The sequence below is a fragment of the Taudactylus pleione genome, unplaced genomic scaffold (genome assembly GCF_031769625.1).
Source record: "Taudactylus pleione unplaced genomic scaffold, aTauple2 ptg000638l, whole genome shotgun sequence".
Classification (NCBI taxonomy): domain Eukaryota; kingdom Metazoa; phylum Chordata; class Amphibia; order Anura; family Myobatrachidae; genus Taudactylus; species Taudactylus pleione.
Window position 1 is genome coordinate 2038549 of NW_028285040.1, and position 15989 is coordinate 2054537.

At 44.1% G+C, this 15989-nt stretch overlaps 1 protein-coding gene across 3 annotated transcripts in view; it reads left to right on the plus strand.

The window, feature by feature from the left end:
• ZFYVE28 (zinc finger FYVE-type containing 28) overlaps nt 1-15989 on the plus strand; it is a 201091-nt gene that overhangs the window by 149094 nt on the left and 36008 nt on the right. The window contains exon 9 of one of the 3 annotated variants that reach the window (XM_088454967.1): nt 12621-12719. The exons of the other annotated variants lie outside the window; for them this stretch is intronic. Within the exon in view, the coding sequence (XP_088311093.1) occupies nt 12621-12719 (99 nt within the window). The remainder of the gene's footprint in view (nt 1-12620; nt 12720-15989) is intronic. 3 annotated transcript variants of the gene reach the window in all.

Below are 15989 nucleotides of genomic sequence, written 5' to 3' on the forward strand. Positions count from 1 at the left end.
GAGTGTACCCGGCTTAAGCCTTTATGCCCTAAAACCTCCATTGTTACATGATTATTGAATTTATTTATAATTAGTGTATATTTCTTTATTTTCTTTGCCTTATTTTAAATATTAACTTAAATTCCCATAACAGTGAGATTTGCAACTTTATTTACTAACAAACCCCCACAATTGTACTGTACAGTTGGTTGCGTGTAAAGGTGCCCACACACATAGCAATATTTTACACGATCTGGCTGATTCCGACGCATTGGAACGACAGATCATGTAAAAATATGGCAAAATCGTGAGTCCCCACTCACGATTGCTATGTGATGCGCGTCCCCGCTGGTCGCACATCGCATCGTTAGATCTGCCCTGCCGAAGGGCAGATCTGACAATATGGGGTACAAATGCACTGGAAAAAGTCTAAATGCACGATAGATCATTTGAAGATTGGACACTGCAAACACCAAATCGTGCGCAGAGCTGCCGAGGAGACTTTTCAAGGGAAATCGTGCACGATGTCTGATCGTGAGCACATCGCTATGTGTGTGGGCACCTTAACATTGAAATGTAGTGGCTAAACCTTACAACTTGGTATTCTCCTTGAACCATATTAATAGTTGGCTACTTTTACTGATATGATTAATTTTATAGGGTGTTAGGTTATTTTCTGGTTTTAGTTGCACGTTAAAATGCACCTGTTCCCTGTGCACAGCGTTGGCAGCCATTTTATGGGCTGACCCAGCATCCATGAGAGTGCAGCCAGTGAGGGCACTAGTTCTAGTGAGTTCAGCCAGTGAAGGCTGCACTCAAAATGGCCGTCTTTACAGTGTGTGAGGAAAGTGCACTTTGTTCTGCTGTATTTTATGCACCATGTTTATTGATACACAGGGCACGTTGTTCCTGTATGGTCCAAATAATTTCTTTCTCTCTAACAAAAAACGTTCAAGTATTAAGAATCTTCTCTAAAAGTTCAAGTTAAAATAAGCTTCTCTGTGGGGCTAGTGTTCCCGGCAGCCTATAATTACCATAGCTTTCAGCAGGCTGCTCTGTATTACTGTAAGTAATAGCACATTCCTGATGAATGTTTGCCCGCAAGACACTACATCATCGTCTATTGAACATCGCTGTCCAGTTTGGAAACTCGCAGATGATTTGACAGAGCATTTCCACAGCTTGGTTTAAAGCTATAGAACCTGATTCAGAGTTGGGGGCATATTTATTTATCACCAGTTATTTATATAGCGCACACATATAGTCCGCAGCGCTTTACAGAGAGAATATTTGGCCATTCACATTCGTCCCTGCCCCAGTGGAGCTTGCAATCTATATTCGCTATAACATGCTCACACACATACACACTAGGATTAATTTTGTGTTGGCAGCTAAATTAAACTGCCAGTATATATTTGGATTGTGGGAGGAAACCAGGGCATCTGGAGGAAAGGCTAACCCACTCGGTGACATCTCCTTTAGGTGTAGCTATTTGCCTGCGCTGGGGCGATCTGACACACTTTCTCTAAATGGACGTATTGCAAGCTTGGTCATAATTGTTTCCACTAGGCATGGAGGGGGAAGGGCATGAAAGTTTTGTGGAGTTTTTTTTTTTTTGTTACCTGTGCCCTCGTACAACTTTTACTTTTTGTACATTGCTGTATCTGTGTAACTTTTATCTGTGCTCTTCAGTCAAGTCTTTATGCCAGAAATAATCACAGTAAGCTGTGTGTTACTCCAGCAACTCTGCTGGATAACATACTACAGGGAGTTCAGAAAGTCCCTCCGCAATGACTGTGTGCTAAGTGCGTGATAGACGGTGGCGGCTCCAGAGGTGGGGCTACAGCGCAGTCCAAAATCCAAATAGCGGCGCCACACCAACTGCCACCCCAAACGCTGCCAAACATCGCCGGCCGGGACACACTGGCAGTTGGTGTGGCTCCCCTATTTGAATTTTGGACTGTCACACACAGTCCAAGCGGAGGGACTTTCCGAACTCCCTGTACATGGCTAAAAGCACAATAGGGAGCTGGGAAAGTAATGCCGTAATTTCTGTGGTTAAAAGTTGCATCAAAGAATAGATAGAAATAGTTTTCATGTACAAACTAATAGAGTAATGCTATTTGAAGGTGGAAATTCCATTTAACTGCAGCTGGTACAAAATACTTTATCTCCTGATTAGAGGAGCTAAATAAATATGCGTGTTTCAAGCCGAATACTGGCTAGGTGATATTTTGGGTGTATTTAAGTGCGGGACCTCAAGGTACTGTGGTCTTCCTATGGAACACTTTTTGCACTGTAAATTGCATTTAATCCAATGCGATAAAACACCTCTCTAATGAAACTTTGATTAAAGACATTGATTCGGTATGGGATGCCGGAAGGGTTAGGATACCGACCCCCCCCCCCCCCTCCCCAGTGCCTAAACCTAACTCTCTCTCCCCCACTGCTAACCCTCCCCCCTAGTACCTGACCCCAACCCCTAAACCTCCCCGTAACACCACTACTTACCGTCATGATGCTGGCGCCGGGTTCTGACTGTTGTCGGGAGTCCGGGCATGCAATGTGAGTCCTGTGGTCGGGATTTCAACTACCTCCCATTTAAATGTGCAGAATTTCAAGAGTTACATGTAAAAGTTCAGGCACGGGGTGGAAAAATTGCCACATATGGGCGCGTTTTCCTGGTAACGTTTTTGACAGCGGGACCTGAATTCCATTCATCACTAGTAAAGGAGCCTAGACAGCTAGAGGCATTTCTTTAAATAAGTACATGAATTCTGTGAACAAGGGGCTAATCTTATTTCTAACTCAAATTAATTTACCCCATTGTTGGGAGTTAAGCCTCTTTACCAGCTCATACAGGCCCAGTGTCATCTACAGGATTGAGAACTGCGCTGATAACACGTACAGTAAATCTTTGGTCTTCCCAGGCTTGTACCTTCATCTTCCTGTTGATCAAATTAAAAATCAAGTGAAAGAAACTTTGCCTAATACGCGTAACCACATTTTCAGCATGAAATTGCAGAAAATAGAAATTACTGTGGGGAATATTTATCTCTGAGGCCACAATCGCTAATTAAAAGGAACACTTATCTTGTCCCCGTCTAGATAATTGCATTTTTCTCAAGTACTTATTTTGATGTGCAGGATCAGTAAACTATATCATCTTGTAAAAAAAAGTGAATAAACAAGCAGGAGACCAGGAGATTATAGATGAGACAGAATCCGTACAGTAAGGCCACTCTGTATTAGAGCCAATTACTTGTCATTGAGGTGCAAGTCTGCATCAACGTTACATTTTCCTTGCTGTGAATCTCGCTGAAGGCAAGAACAGGATAAATCCCCATCTCCCGTCTCCTCAATTTATTCAGCAAACACATAAACCGCGAGTGGCACAGATGAAAACAATCTCTGGATTCATAAAAGCTCATCGCAAAGGAGGAAAGTTTAATGTGTCTGGTGCTGGGTGGGAATGTTGTCCCCAAGACATCCGCTCGTTCTGTTATCTGAAGGTCTCCCATTGACATCTGTCTCTAGCAAAATAGGTTGTTTGTTTTTCCAGCATCTGTGACCTGCATGTATGAACTCTGGCTACTAACGGACTGTATGTACTAAGCCTTAAGGTGCGTATCCACTACACGAGAGTGGAACGACTGTACGATTACAACATTGTAATCGTTCACCATCCTGTGCAGTGGATAATGGGCCCTTACTGAGCGATATGTCGTTCAGATTCTCATCCCCGAACATGCATAACATGACTATCTCGTCAGGCTGGCCTGCATGCTCAGACGGAGACATATGCCAACAACGACCAGCGGGGAACGTGCATCGCTGATCGTTGCCGGCATTTTACTGCACTATTTAATGAACGATTGAACGATAACTATGTCGTAATCGTTCAAACGCTTATTTCTCCTTCATCCACTAGGGGACACTGGATCCTCAGTACAATGGGCTATAGAAGTGGGTTAACCGGGAGCTGGCACCTTTAATAAAAGAAAAACTGAATGGTGGCTAGCTCCTCCCCCTCTATACCCCCCCCCCCCCCAGGTCAGTCTAAAAATTGTGCCCTGGGAGCTGGACCTATCCTTGTTAAGGCACTCTTTATTTTAAGAACTTCAATCAATTCAATGAGGATACAGACAGGCAGCCCACTGCCCCTGCCTGTCTGCACCGCTGGAGTTGCCAGGGAGACCTCACCGCTACTGCCTGCGGTCCGCGCTGAGGTCTCCAGCTACAGAGACCTCAGTCTCTGGGGAGCACTAGATGCGCTGCACGCGGCGCTCGTTGCGGGCTTTCCTCTAGCTTAAAACCTGCCGCCGGCAGCAATGGCAGCTTCAAGGTTCTTGTGTCCTGGCTTCCTGACTAGCAGGAGAGCCAGGACTAAAGGCGGGTACACAGTAAGAGCAGCAGCCGCTAGCGCTGACAAGGCGCCATAGCGGAGGGGGAGGAGCCTAAGTCAGACTTATGCTCCTGCCTCCCAGCAACCCCAGCGCTTCTACAGGACGCTGGGGGCCATTTTAGAAGAAGGGCTACTCCTGGAGACTGCACAAAACGGCTGCAATAAGGCCAGTAAATAGGTGTTTTTTCAGGCTGTTTGTAGCTCTGTTAATAGAGCTGCATAGGGTGCATAGCAATCTCCCTCTCTGCCCCCCCTTTTTCTACTGTGTGGTCTTTGTATCTGTCCTTTCACCTATTGTGTGTGTGGTGTGTGTGACAGAGTGCTGCAGCATGGCTTCCAAGGGATCTAAGGCTGCACAAAAATAATTCGCCTGCAAGAAATGTGCAGAGAAGTTCACACAAGAACAGTCTAACTCTTCTCTGCTGTGTGACAAGTGTGTGTCTCAGCCTCAGGTTGCTGACATACCATCCCAACCATTATGGTCTGATCAAATAACATCTGTTATGTCAAGACTGTCTTATGAGCTTGAAGCAGCTCACAGAGACGGGGAGGTGATCAGACAGAGATCACCTGAACCAGATTGGGCACGTTCTTTAGCCAAATCTGTGGAGGGACTTACTAAAGTTATGTCCCAGGTCCCTCCTGCTTACCTCGTCATATAATGTCCCTAATAAGAGACTTATCCAGAATCCCTTTCATTGGGTTGATTTGGATGACGAGGAGGCGCGGGAGCCTGAAGAGGGCGAGGTTCAAGAAGAGGTTCAGTTTCCTGATGAATCAGAACCTATATCTCAGGGCGTAGATGCATTAATCACTGCAGTACGCCAGGCCTTACATATAGAAGACTCAGAGGTGACTTCTAAACCGTCTATTTTTGGTAAGAGATCTAGACAGGCTGTCACTTTCCCAGCTTCAGATGAGTTGGATGATATCCTAACCTCAGCGTGGAAACACCCTGATAATAAGTTCCCAAATTCTAAGAAACTTTTATCATGTTATCCATTTCCACCAGATAGTAGGAAATTATGCGAAACTCCCCCAACAGTAGACCCCTCAGTATCCCGTCTTTCTAAAAAGACTGTGCTTCCTGTGCCTGAGTCCTCCGACAGAAAGATGGAAAAAACGCTAAAATCCATATATACAGTGGCAGGAGTATCACTGCATCCAGCACTGGTTAGCTGTTTGGTAAATAAGGCTGTCGAAGCCTGGGCTACACAGCTTGCAGAAGGTCTCTGGACCGGAATGCAGACTGAAGATCTTATTCAGCTGGCCGAACAGATTGCAGAATCAGCCGCATTCCTTGGGGAAGCTTCTAAGGATATATGTGGTCTTTCTGCTAGATCTTCGGCTTTAGCTATATCAGCCAGAAGAGCCCTTTGGTTGCGTCAATGGCACGCAGGTGCAGAGTCCAAGAGAGCAGTAGCAGCTCTTCCTTTTACCGGGTACGTTCTTTTTGGGACGGAGTTAGATAAGTCGATCTCACAGGCAACAGGTGGGAAATCCACTTACCTACCATCAGCGACTCCTCCCCCTAGATGACCTACAGCAGGACCCTCCTTTCGGTCCTTTCGTGCCCCAAGTAGGTTTAGAGGATGCTCCAGAGGAGCTCTGGCCTTCTCCCGCGGAAGAACTGCGACTTCCTCTACAGCCGGGTCCCAGCAGGACAAGGCAACAGCAAAACCCTCCGCATGACTCTCTCCCTTCTCAGTTGGGGGATCACAGGGTGGGAGCTCGACTTCTACACTTCAGGGAAGTGTGGCACAAGTCTTGCCAGGACGCCTGGGTCAGGGACATCATTACCCACGGTCTGAAGTTGGACTTCTCTGGCATCAGAAAAGCGAGTGGTTATTCTAGAAGCAAAGCAGAAGCTGTTATTGTCCCAGGTGGTAGTGAATGTTCCGACCCATCAGAGAGGTCAAGGTTTTTATTCCAGCTTGTTTGTGGTGCCCAAGCCGGAAGGCTCAATGAGACCCATTCTCAGTCTCAGGGATCTAAACCCTTATCTTTGAACCTTCAAGTTCAAGATGGAGTCTCTCCAATCTGTTATAGCAGGACTCGAGAAAGACGAGTTTCTTGTGTCCCTAGACATAAAGGATGCCTATCTCCACATCATCTGGCCTCCTCATCAGGCATTTCTTCGATTTGCGGTCCTAGACTCGCATTTGCAATTTCAGGCCCTACCTTTCGATCTTTCGTCGGCACCAAGAGTGTTCACAAAGGTCATGGCCGTCATGACGGCCCTGCTGCGGCTTCAGGGGGTAGTCATTGTCCCATACCTAGACGACCACCTGATCAAGACCCCGTCAGTAGCTCGATTGTTAATAGACATTCAATTAACACAGAATATTCTCTTGCAACATGGGTGGATCCTAAATTTCCAAAAATCCTCCCTGACTCCGACACAATGTCTGCTATTCCTGGGCATGATATTGGACACAGTGGAACAAAAGGTATTTCTGTCCCAGGAAAAAGTCTCCTCCATTTAAAACATGGTGCGCCTGATTTTGCGGCATCGCATAGTGTCAGTGCATCTCTGTATCCGCCTGTTAGAGAAGATGAAGGCGATTCAATATGCAAGATTTCATGCCCGCCCCTTTCAGTTGGACCTTTCCCAGTGGTCAGGATCCCACCTCTTTCTCCACCAGCGTGTCCTCTTGTCTCCCCAGAGGCGAACATCTCATTTGGTGGTTGAATCCCTCGCACCTGCTGACAGGACGACGGTTCGCAGTATGGGATGGGATTGGATTCTCCTCACCACAGACGCAAGTCTAAGAGGGTGGGGAGCAGTGACCCAAGTAAAATATTTTCAGGGGCACTGGACTCAGAGGGAGGCAAGTCTGCCCATAAATATTGTAGAGTTAAGAGCAATGTTTTATGCTCTCCAGCTGGTGCATCCTCTGTTGCAGGGTTAGGCAATCAGAGTACAGTCGGACAATGCCACAGCGATCGCTTATATAAACAGACAAGGCGGCACCAAAAGCAGAGCCGCCATGAGGATAGTAAGCAGAATCCTGCTTTGGGCAGAGAATTCGCAGTGGTGATCTCTGCTATCTTCATCCCAGGAGTGGAAAACTGGGAGGCCGATTATCTCAGTCGGCAGGACATTCATCCGGGGGAATTGTTGCTCAATCCTCAGGTATTTCACCAACTAACTCTCAGGTGGGGTCGTCCACAGGCCGATCTCATGGCATCGAGGATGAACCACAAATGACCAATTTACTGTTCCCGGACCAGGGACCCACAGGCAGCAGCAGTGGATGCACTGACAACACCATGGAGGTTCCACTACGTATACTTATTCCTCCTTTCCCGCTAATTCCTTGCTGGGCCAATCTGGTGCTATTCACAGCACCAGATTGGCCCAGACGAGCGTGGTACTCGCAGATAAGGAATCTGTTGGTAGACGAGCCATGGCCGCTTCCTCTACAAGATGACCTCCTTCTTCAGGGGCCGTTTATTTATCAGGACTTAAGGCGGCTTCGTTTGACGGCATGGCTACTGAAAGGGCCGTTCTCAGAAAGAAGGGAATCCCATCAAGTGTAATTTCTACCATGATTAGGGCTCGCAAGGAGGTTACGTCTCAACATTACTATCGAATATGGAAAGCGTATGTCACTTGGTGTGAACAACGTAATTCACCTCCATCAGTATTCAAGGTATGTATCACGTCTCCTTCTTTTCCTTCAGGCTGGCTTAACAGCAGGTCTTCGTCTGGGTTCCATAAAGGTACAGATATCCACATTATCCATTTTCTTTCAGAGGAAATTGGCCTTATTGCCGGATGTCCATACTTTCTACAAGGAGTAGTCAGGCTTCAACCTCCTTTTGTGTCTACTACGGCACCAATACCAATGGTATTGGCTTTTCTGCCGTCTGAAACCTTCGAGCCGTTACAGAGGGTGGAGATAAAGTACTTAACTTGGAAGGTTGTTCTCCTTTTGGCACTTGTCTCAGCAAGGCGTGTGTCTGAACTGGGTGCTTTACCATGCCGCCCTCCTTATCTCATTTTCCACGAAGATAGGGCGGAATTACGCACACAAAATTCCTTCCAAAAGTAGTATCTGCCTTTCATATAAATCAACCAATTGTGGCCCCTGTGTTTAAGGATGAGTCTCCAGCTTCTAAATCCTTAGACATAGTCAGAGCGCTCTGGATTTATGTAGACAGGACTGCTTCACTCCGTAAATCAGATGTTTTGTTTGTTCGGTTTGATTTGGCCCGACCGGGTTGGCCGTCTTCCATACAAACTATTTCCAGATGGATACTTCTGACTATCAGACAGACTTATGTGGTGGCTTCCAGACAACCACTGGCTTCCATTTAAGTGCATTCCACACGCTCGGTAGGACCTTCTTGGCGGCTGCTCGTGGGGTTTCTTTAAACCAGCTTTGTCGAGCAGCCACTTGGTCCGGCAAGCACATGTTTCTAAGATTCTACTGCTTTGCTACTTTTAGTGGATTGGTCTATCATTATCCTAAAATAGATCACGATAGTTAAAGTTGAAGACCAGTCAGAGTACCCTCTTGGTCAAATTCCTAATATAATTAATTATTATAATTTTTGTTACCCATATGCATAAATCTGAACAGTCATAATATTAGAAAAAATATATTAGAAAAAAATTTGTATTAATAGAAATAATAAATACTATTATTGATTAGTATATCCCTATTTAACCATACCTAATATATACACGAGAAAATGGAAAAAGAGAAAAAATAAAATAAAAGGAGATATCTTTTTATATTTAATAATTCATATTATCTAAAATATCAAAATTACACTAATTATTAAGTGATTAACGTGACATTGGTGTGATTAATTAATTATCACTAAGTTTCCTTCATATAGATTGTTAATATGATAAAAAAATAATACTATATATGTGATTTATTATATTAATATTCATGTAGGTTATTCCTACTCTAAAGAATAAGTGTATGTGTGTAAACTATTTAAAGACCCAAATACAAATAGTGTTTATTTCCTGCTGTATTATTATTATGGACGTACCCAATCAAAAATAAATTTTGTATTGATTTGTTCCTCAGAATTTATATGTTGGGGACCCCTCATTAAGATATCAGTTTTGTTTTAGTTACAGATAAGAGAGAGTCCACTATATATTATTACGTTGAAGTCCTTAACATTTTTATGATATTTCCCCTGCATCAGTTCATATATCAGTTGATCCTTCATTTCTATAGCTTTTTATAGCAGACAGTTATCATTTATCATAAGTGATAACATTCAACGAATTGATATTGCATGATCATAAAATAGATCACAATGATTAACAATGTGGAATTAGTTGATGTATCATATTAGTCATTCCTAAATCGATTTTACTAATACATTTCTCATAGTCATTATTGTCCACTGTCATCCTAGTATTGGTACAAGTGGATGTTGGTGCTTATTATTATACCCCTATTTAGTCATATCTCATGTGGAGAAAAAAAAGAGAAGAGTGAAAAAATATATAAATAGGAAAAAAGGGTTAGTTCATTGTGTAATTACTCCTATTGCCTCAGGTGCTAAAAAGCAGATATTTATAATGTAATTAACCCCAGTGTAATTCAGTGAAATATTATTTCTAAGTTTACATCATATACAATGTGAGAATGTGTAAAAAAAAAATAAAAAAAAATTAATTAATAAATACATTCATAAATTACTATTCAGTGTAAAAGCTCATGTGTGATTAAACTAATAAACAAAGTGAAATAACTGTAAATAAACAAATCGTGAAAGAAAACTGAATAGAGAACCAAACACAATTAATATATTATTATTACAAATATATATAGTCATAGATACGCCCCATATTGATTAGTTCATCAGAGCCCATGAACTAAGGGCCCCCCATTAAAATGATGTTATATTAAATATTTATTTACTCCCATGATCGAAGGTGTCTGGCGCCCGGAGGGGGGGGACTTGGGGTTAGGCACCCCCCCCGGGAGAATTAGGTTTAGGCTGCAGTGAAGGGGGGTTAGGGTTAGGCACATGGGGGGAGGTTAGGGTTAGGCACCCCTAAGGGAGGGTCAGGGTTAGAGGGGGGTGGTTAGGTTAGTGAATAGTAAAATACCTGTCGGGATTAGAACTGCCGGTCTTCCAGCATCGGGATTAGAACCGATCCCCTCTAGGACAACCTAGCTGGTGACTTGTGTCCTGAGGAGACCATTTATTTTCCCAGGCAAAGGCAGATTGTATTTTTTTTTTTTTTTTCGAATGCGCTTGCTATTAGAAAATTGCGCAGATTCGAATTAGCATGAGGACGACAATTGTGAATTTATATCGCAGGACCTTTGTTGCGACTTACAGAGGAATTCGGTTTAGAGCGCAGTTCTTTTGGGAAGGTCGGTTGAAGGCGCTCTATGGTCTGTATCTTCGCCGGTGTTTTCGCGCACCCCATATAGGTCAGCAGGAAAGTGAGTGTTAACTTGTGTCCCGTAATAAATTATGATTTCCCTAGTTAATATATATTTTTGTAAATCACTGAGTATGTCAGCGCTTTATAAATGTTAATAAATAAAGGACTTTACTGCAAAAGCGGCTATGCTCCGACGCATCCGTCTGTTTTGTGTAGGCAGCCAGCAATGCTATGGCTACAGAATACAAAGCAATCATATACGTAAAAATAAGTACAGTAGGTAAATGGGTGTTATACACACTGATAACACTACTATACTCAAGTGAGGTTCTTGGTACAGTTTTTGAACAAACTACCGAATCGCTTACAATTCCGTACATTGTCTGAATTTACACAAAATAAGAATTCGGGGCATATGTATCAAAGCTTGATGTGAGATAAAATTGTGAGATGTATATCACCAACCAATCGGCTTCTAACTTACATTTTGCAGGCTGTGTTTAAGAAATGATAGTTTGGAGCTGATTGGTTGATGATATATATTTCGCAGTTTTATCTCACATCAAGCTTTGATACCTATGCCCCTTAGACCGGCACATCTTTAGCACAAGGAATGCCGCTAATGCCCTATTTCACTGCGAATATGAACGGCTTTCAGGGCTATTTAGCAAAGATCTCTTGCCGGGACAGCAGCTTTGCTGAAAGGCGGGCTCAGCGAAGATCTTGGCGGTGATTTTGTCGTTGTGACGTCACTGTCTTTTCTGACACTGCGCACGTGTGCGGGCGCCATTTCAGGAAAACACAATGGGGGAGGACAGAGCCTCCCTCCTCTGCAAGTATGCCTCCATAGGTACAGAGCGGCTAATGACATCCGACGATGTGATGGCCAATAGGACCAAGCTTCGAAACGCTACTTAATAGGGGCCAGCCGTAGTCCCCATTGACAATTATGGAGGCTGCAGCACTAATTAGCCATATGCTGGAGGTGTCTCCGATATTGTTATTGCAGGTTCTGCATTATTTAAGTATAAAGGGGCTTGATATATAGGTCTTATATATAATTATTGCAGCTATACTTTCTGTTTTTATCCTCCAAGTAAGGCTTTTTAATTCCGATTTATATTGTTAGCATTTTGTGTGTTTGTATATGTACGTGTATGTATGTACAGGTTGTGTATGTGCCTATATAGTCACAAAAACTGACACTGTGGGCGTAATTCAATTGATTTCGCGGCCCGCATCTCCCGTCTAAAGTGACAGGAGATCGCGGGCCGCTATTCAATTGTGCCAGAATTTCACGCTGATCGCGCCCATAGAGGTCAGGTTTAGCCGCGTAAATCCGCTAAACCCGACCAAAGTGCTGGATGCGATCGCGAAAAGTGTTGTTTGGGCGCCCAAACATGTCACTTTTGGCACATTTCAGCTCTCATCCCCCAGGGGCTGTGAGCTGAAGTGTAGCACTTGGCAGCTGATCGCGCTCGACAGGAGCAAGAATAGAATAGCTCCGTCGGGCGCGATAGGGGCTGGAGAGAGTTGAATTCCGCCATGTGTGTGTTCTTGCCAGCATACATAAGACAAATGGTAGCGCAGTACTGTTCATACATACGGGTACGTAGCCAATATATAAAGAGACGGACTGTAACAAGCCTTATTGGCGCCATGAGGTCATTAACGCTGAGGTTGCCAGGGTCAGTGCGATTCTCCTCACGGTGGGAGAACTCTGTGCAGACAGCGCGCAGGAAGTAAGTGTTCTGTTCCACACCGTCCCCTTGGTTGTCATTGAAGATGAGTCTGTTATCGCTGTACTTCTCGTGTCCGTGTCCCCCGTACTTCATGCTATTTCCATATTCTTGTTTTCAGTTCTCAGGATGACATGCTCGGTTCTCCCCTCAACTCCATCGCCAGCAGTGACTTTGACAGTGTCACTACATGTAGTCTCTCCAGCATTTCCACACTGAGGTAATGACGTGTAACACAGCCGGGCCTGCTCCCCTCATGGAGCGCTGCCGGATGGGAACACTAACTTCTTTTATTTACTCTCTTCTGTAGATGTCGTGCGACAAAGCACAGTTTTCCTCCTGACACTGAGCCCCTTGGCTTTCCTCCATGTCATCTGTCCTCCTTTCCTCTCCATAACAATCTCTTTTCTTATGTTGAACTTCACGTCCTAATCTGCTGTTTATTGAAAACTCCTCCATTTCACAGGAACGCATTTAGGGGTCGCCCCTAAAATATTTGTACACAATTTATGAGTGTAAACCGCTTGTATGTGTGTTTGTGTGGGTGGTTTGGGGGAGGGGCGGTAATTATTACATTTCCTTAAAATAACAGTTTGCACTAAAGAAAGAAAAAGTAGAGTAGGCAGTGACTGGAGGGTGACTTTCATTGGCCGGTGTTCTGGCGGGCGTGCCGGTGTCAGGAACTGCGTTGAAAGACGCAGTTTCACTGGCGCCGGTGGCCAGGTACCATTGGGCATTCTGAGCAGCGATTAGGCTTGCTCTAATGTCCGATAGTGTGGATGTCTGCTCGATGGCGCAACTTTAAGCAACCATAGCGGATTACCGGTGCAACCGGTGGGCGTCTCAGTGGGTAGCCCATCTGCCGCAGCATTGGCATAAATTTGCAGTAGCGGCTGCAGCCTAAATCCATTTCTGAATCGGACCTCTCATTACAACCCTTCAGCCTTCCCCCACGCACAGCAATACAGTTGTATGTTCCACATACAGGGCCTGAGTCTGTGAGCAAGAAGAGGACATATTGCACCTGGACAAATCATGCTGCAATACAAGGGGTGCAAATACATGTATTATTGTTGCATGTGGGGTACATACTGGCTACTATTGCATGTAGCCCACATGCTGGACAGCTTTATGTTTACTCTGCAATTTATACTTGAATTTGGACACCTCTCCACCAAGTCTAAATCTCTGCACAGTGTACATCTGCCCCAGTGCAGCATAGTATTATCCAGGTACACAGTTACCTGGTCTCTTACTGTATTCCCAAATCTGAATTAGGACCACAGAGCAATAATTGTACCATCTTCTTTAATGTTCATATTGATTCCTTCGATGTGATTTTTTTTCTTTCTTTTATTTTAGACTATAACATCTACTTAACTTTAATGTTTCTTCACAGATTAACTAAAAAATATTAACTTGAAGGTTAGAAGCGCTGCACATTCTAACCATGACTTAATGCAGTTTTGTCTAACGGTATGGGCAAATTCTTATCCCACAATCCGGAGCTCATGTTTTAATGGACAGTGTTGGTGGTCGTAAGCATATTGCTGTATCCTGCAATCTGTAATAAAGATTTGTTACCTAGGAGATTGCAAAAGAAGAACATAAAACATTTCAGTGTTCTAGAAATCTTTTTCAGAAAGTGGTTTAGTTCGTCGCGTCTGCTGCATTTGCTCTGTAGCCGAATGTCTGTTCATCTGAAACAAGGTTAAGGTGCGTACACGCTAGACGATATTTTGGCCGATTTCGACGCTTGGGAGCGCCAAATTGTGTAAAATATGTCCAAATCGTGAGTACCCACTCACGATGCCGTTGTCCCCGCAGGGTCATACATCGCATCTTCAGACCTTACCTACAGCAGGCAAGATCTGCCAATCTCAATATCAAGGTCGTTGGTCAGATTGCTTTGTCAGATTGGACAGTTGCCCGGGGAGTTTAACGGAAATCTTTGACGACCTCGCATCTTTTGCGAGTCGTCTAGCGTGTACGCACCTTTAGACAAAGACAATGAGTTGGGTAGCGCCTTTTTAAATGTTTTCCTTACCAATTTATCTTTCTGGGTGCACCTCATTCCTGACTAAATAAAGAACCAGTCTGGCTGGAGACAGCTCATGAAATGTACAATAATTTGACCACTCCTGACATGTTTTTTATTTCTTCCTGACATCATTTAATCCTAACACAATGCATCTACCTTTTATGTTCCACTATAGGCATGGTCCAGCTGTCTCCCTCACTTCTCCTCTCTACCTTGCTCTATATCTGTACACCTCATGCTGATATATATACAGGTTGAGTCTCCCATATCCAAATATTCCGAAATACGGAATTATTTTGGCATGACTGAGATAACGAAACCTTTTGATTTTTGATGGTTTAATGTACACAAAATTTGTCTAAGGCACAAATTATTAAAAATATTGTATAACATTACCTTCAGGCTGTGTGTATAAGGTGTATATAACACATACATGCATTCTGTGTGTATATTGGGGTCCCATTCCCAAGATATTTCATTATTTTATGCAAATATTCCAAAATACGGAATATTCCGATATCCAAAATACCCCTGGTCCCAAACATTTTGGATACGGGAGACTCAACCTGTATATCCCTTTCTGTGCTTCAGTTTTTTACCTCCTGTTGTACTAACAATATCATTTTCCAAGGTTTGTCTACCTCCATCAGCCGCTTCCAGCCTGCTGACAGCAAGCAATGGGGACTGTCATCCTTCTGTTCTCCCCCTGCAGCATGCTGTATATAGTATCCGTAGTGACATTACACTGACCTGGGTGGTGCGCTCTGGTGTATTACTGCTGGGGGATCTCTTACAGTACTATTCTGCCAGACTACCGGAGGAGCATACACTTGGAAGGCTATTGCATTGTAGGAACATTTTTTTGTTTTCTGCCATGTTATAAAGGAGTTCCCTATGCCTACGCACAGCGATGGCAGCTACTTTGTGAGTTGTACCGATGTTGGCAGTAGTGCAGGCTGTCATTACACCAGGGTGCAGTGACATGATGAAGATACAAAGTGCTATAGTGATGTCTCTCCTTCCTAGGGAGCGAGGTAACATGCACTTTACATTAACTGGGTGTGATAAGGTGACACATGGCGGGCCAGATTGGGAAGAGCAGCAATGTTCTATCACTATTCTTTACAGCTTAGAAAAGTTGTTCTGATTTTTTTTATCTTTAGTTTTTGTTGTCAGTAAATTGGGGAATGATGGAAGCCTCTTAGATAAGCAGTCCATGTCTGAGTAATGTTAAGCTGACTACACACTAAACGACTGTGTACCAAGCGACGTGACTCACGACCCCAGCACTGACGGGCCAACATATCGAGCGGTCCGTACACACTGGGCGAACCGGTACCCGACCGCCCAATATGCCAGCCCTTCGCTGCATGGGATCGCCAGCCGCATCGCCTGATCTTCCTGCTTGTACGAAAGATCAGGCTACTTGGCTAACAAACCCACGGGAAC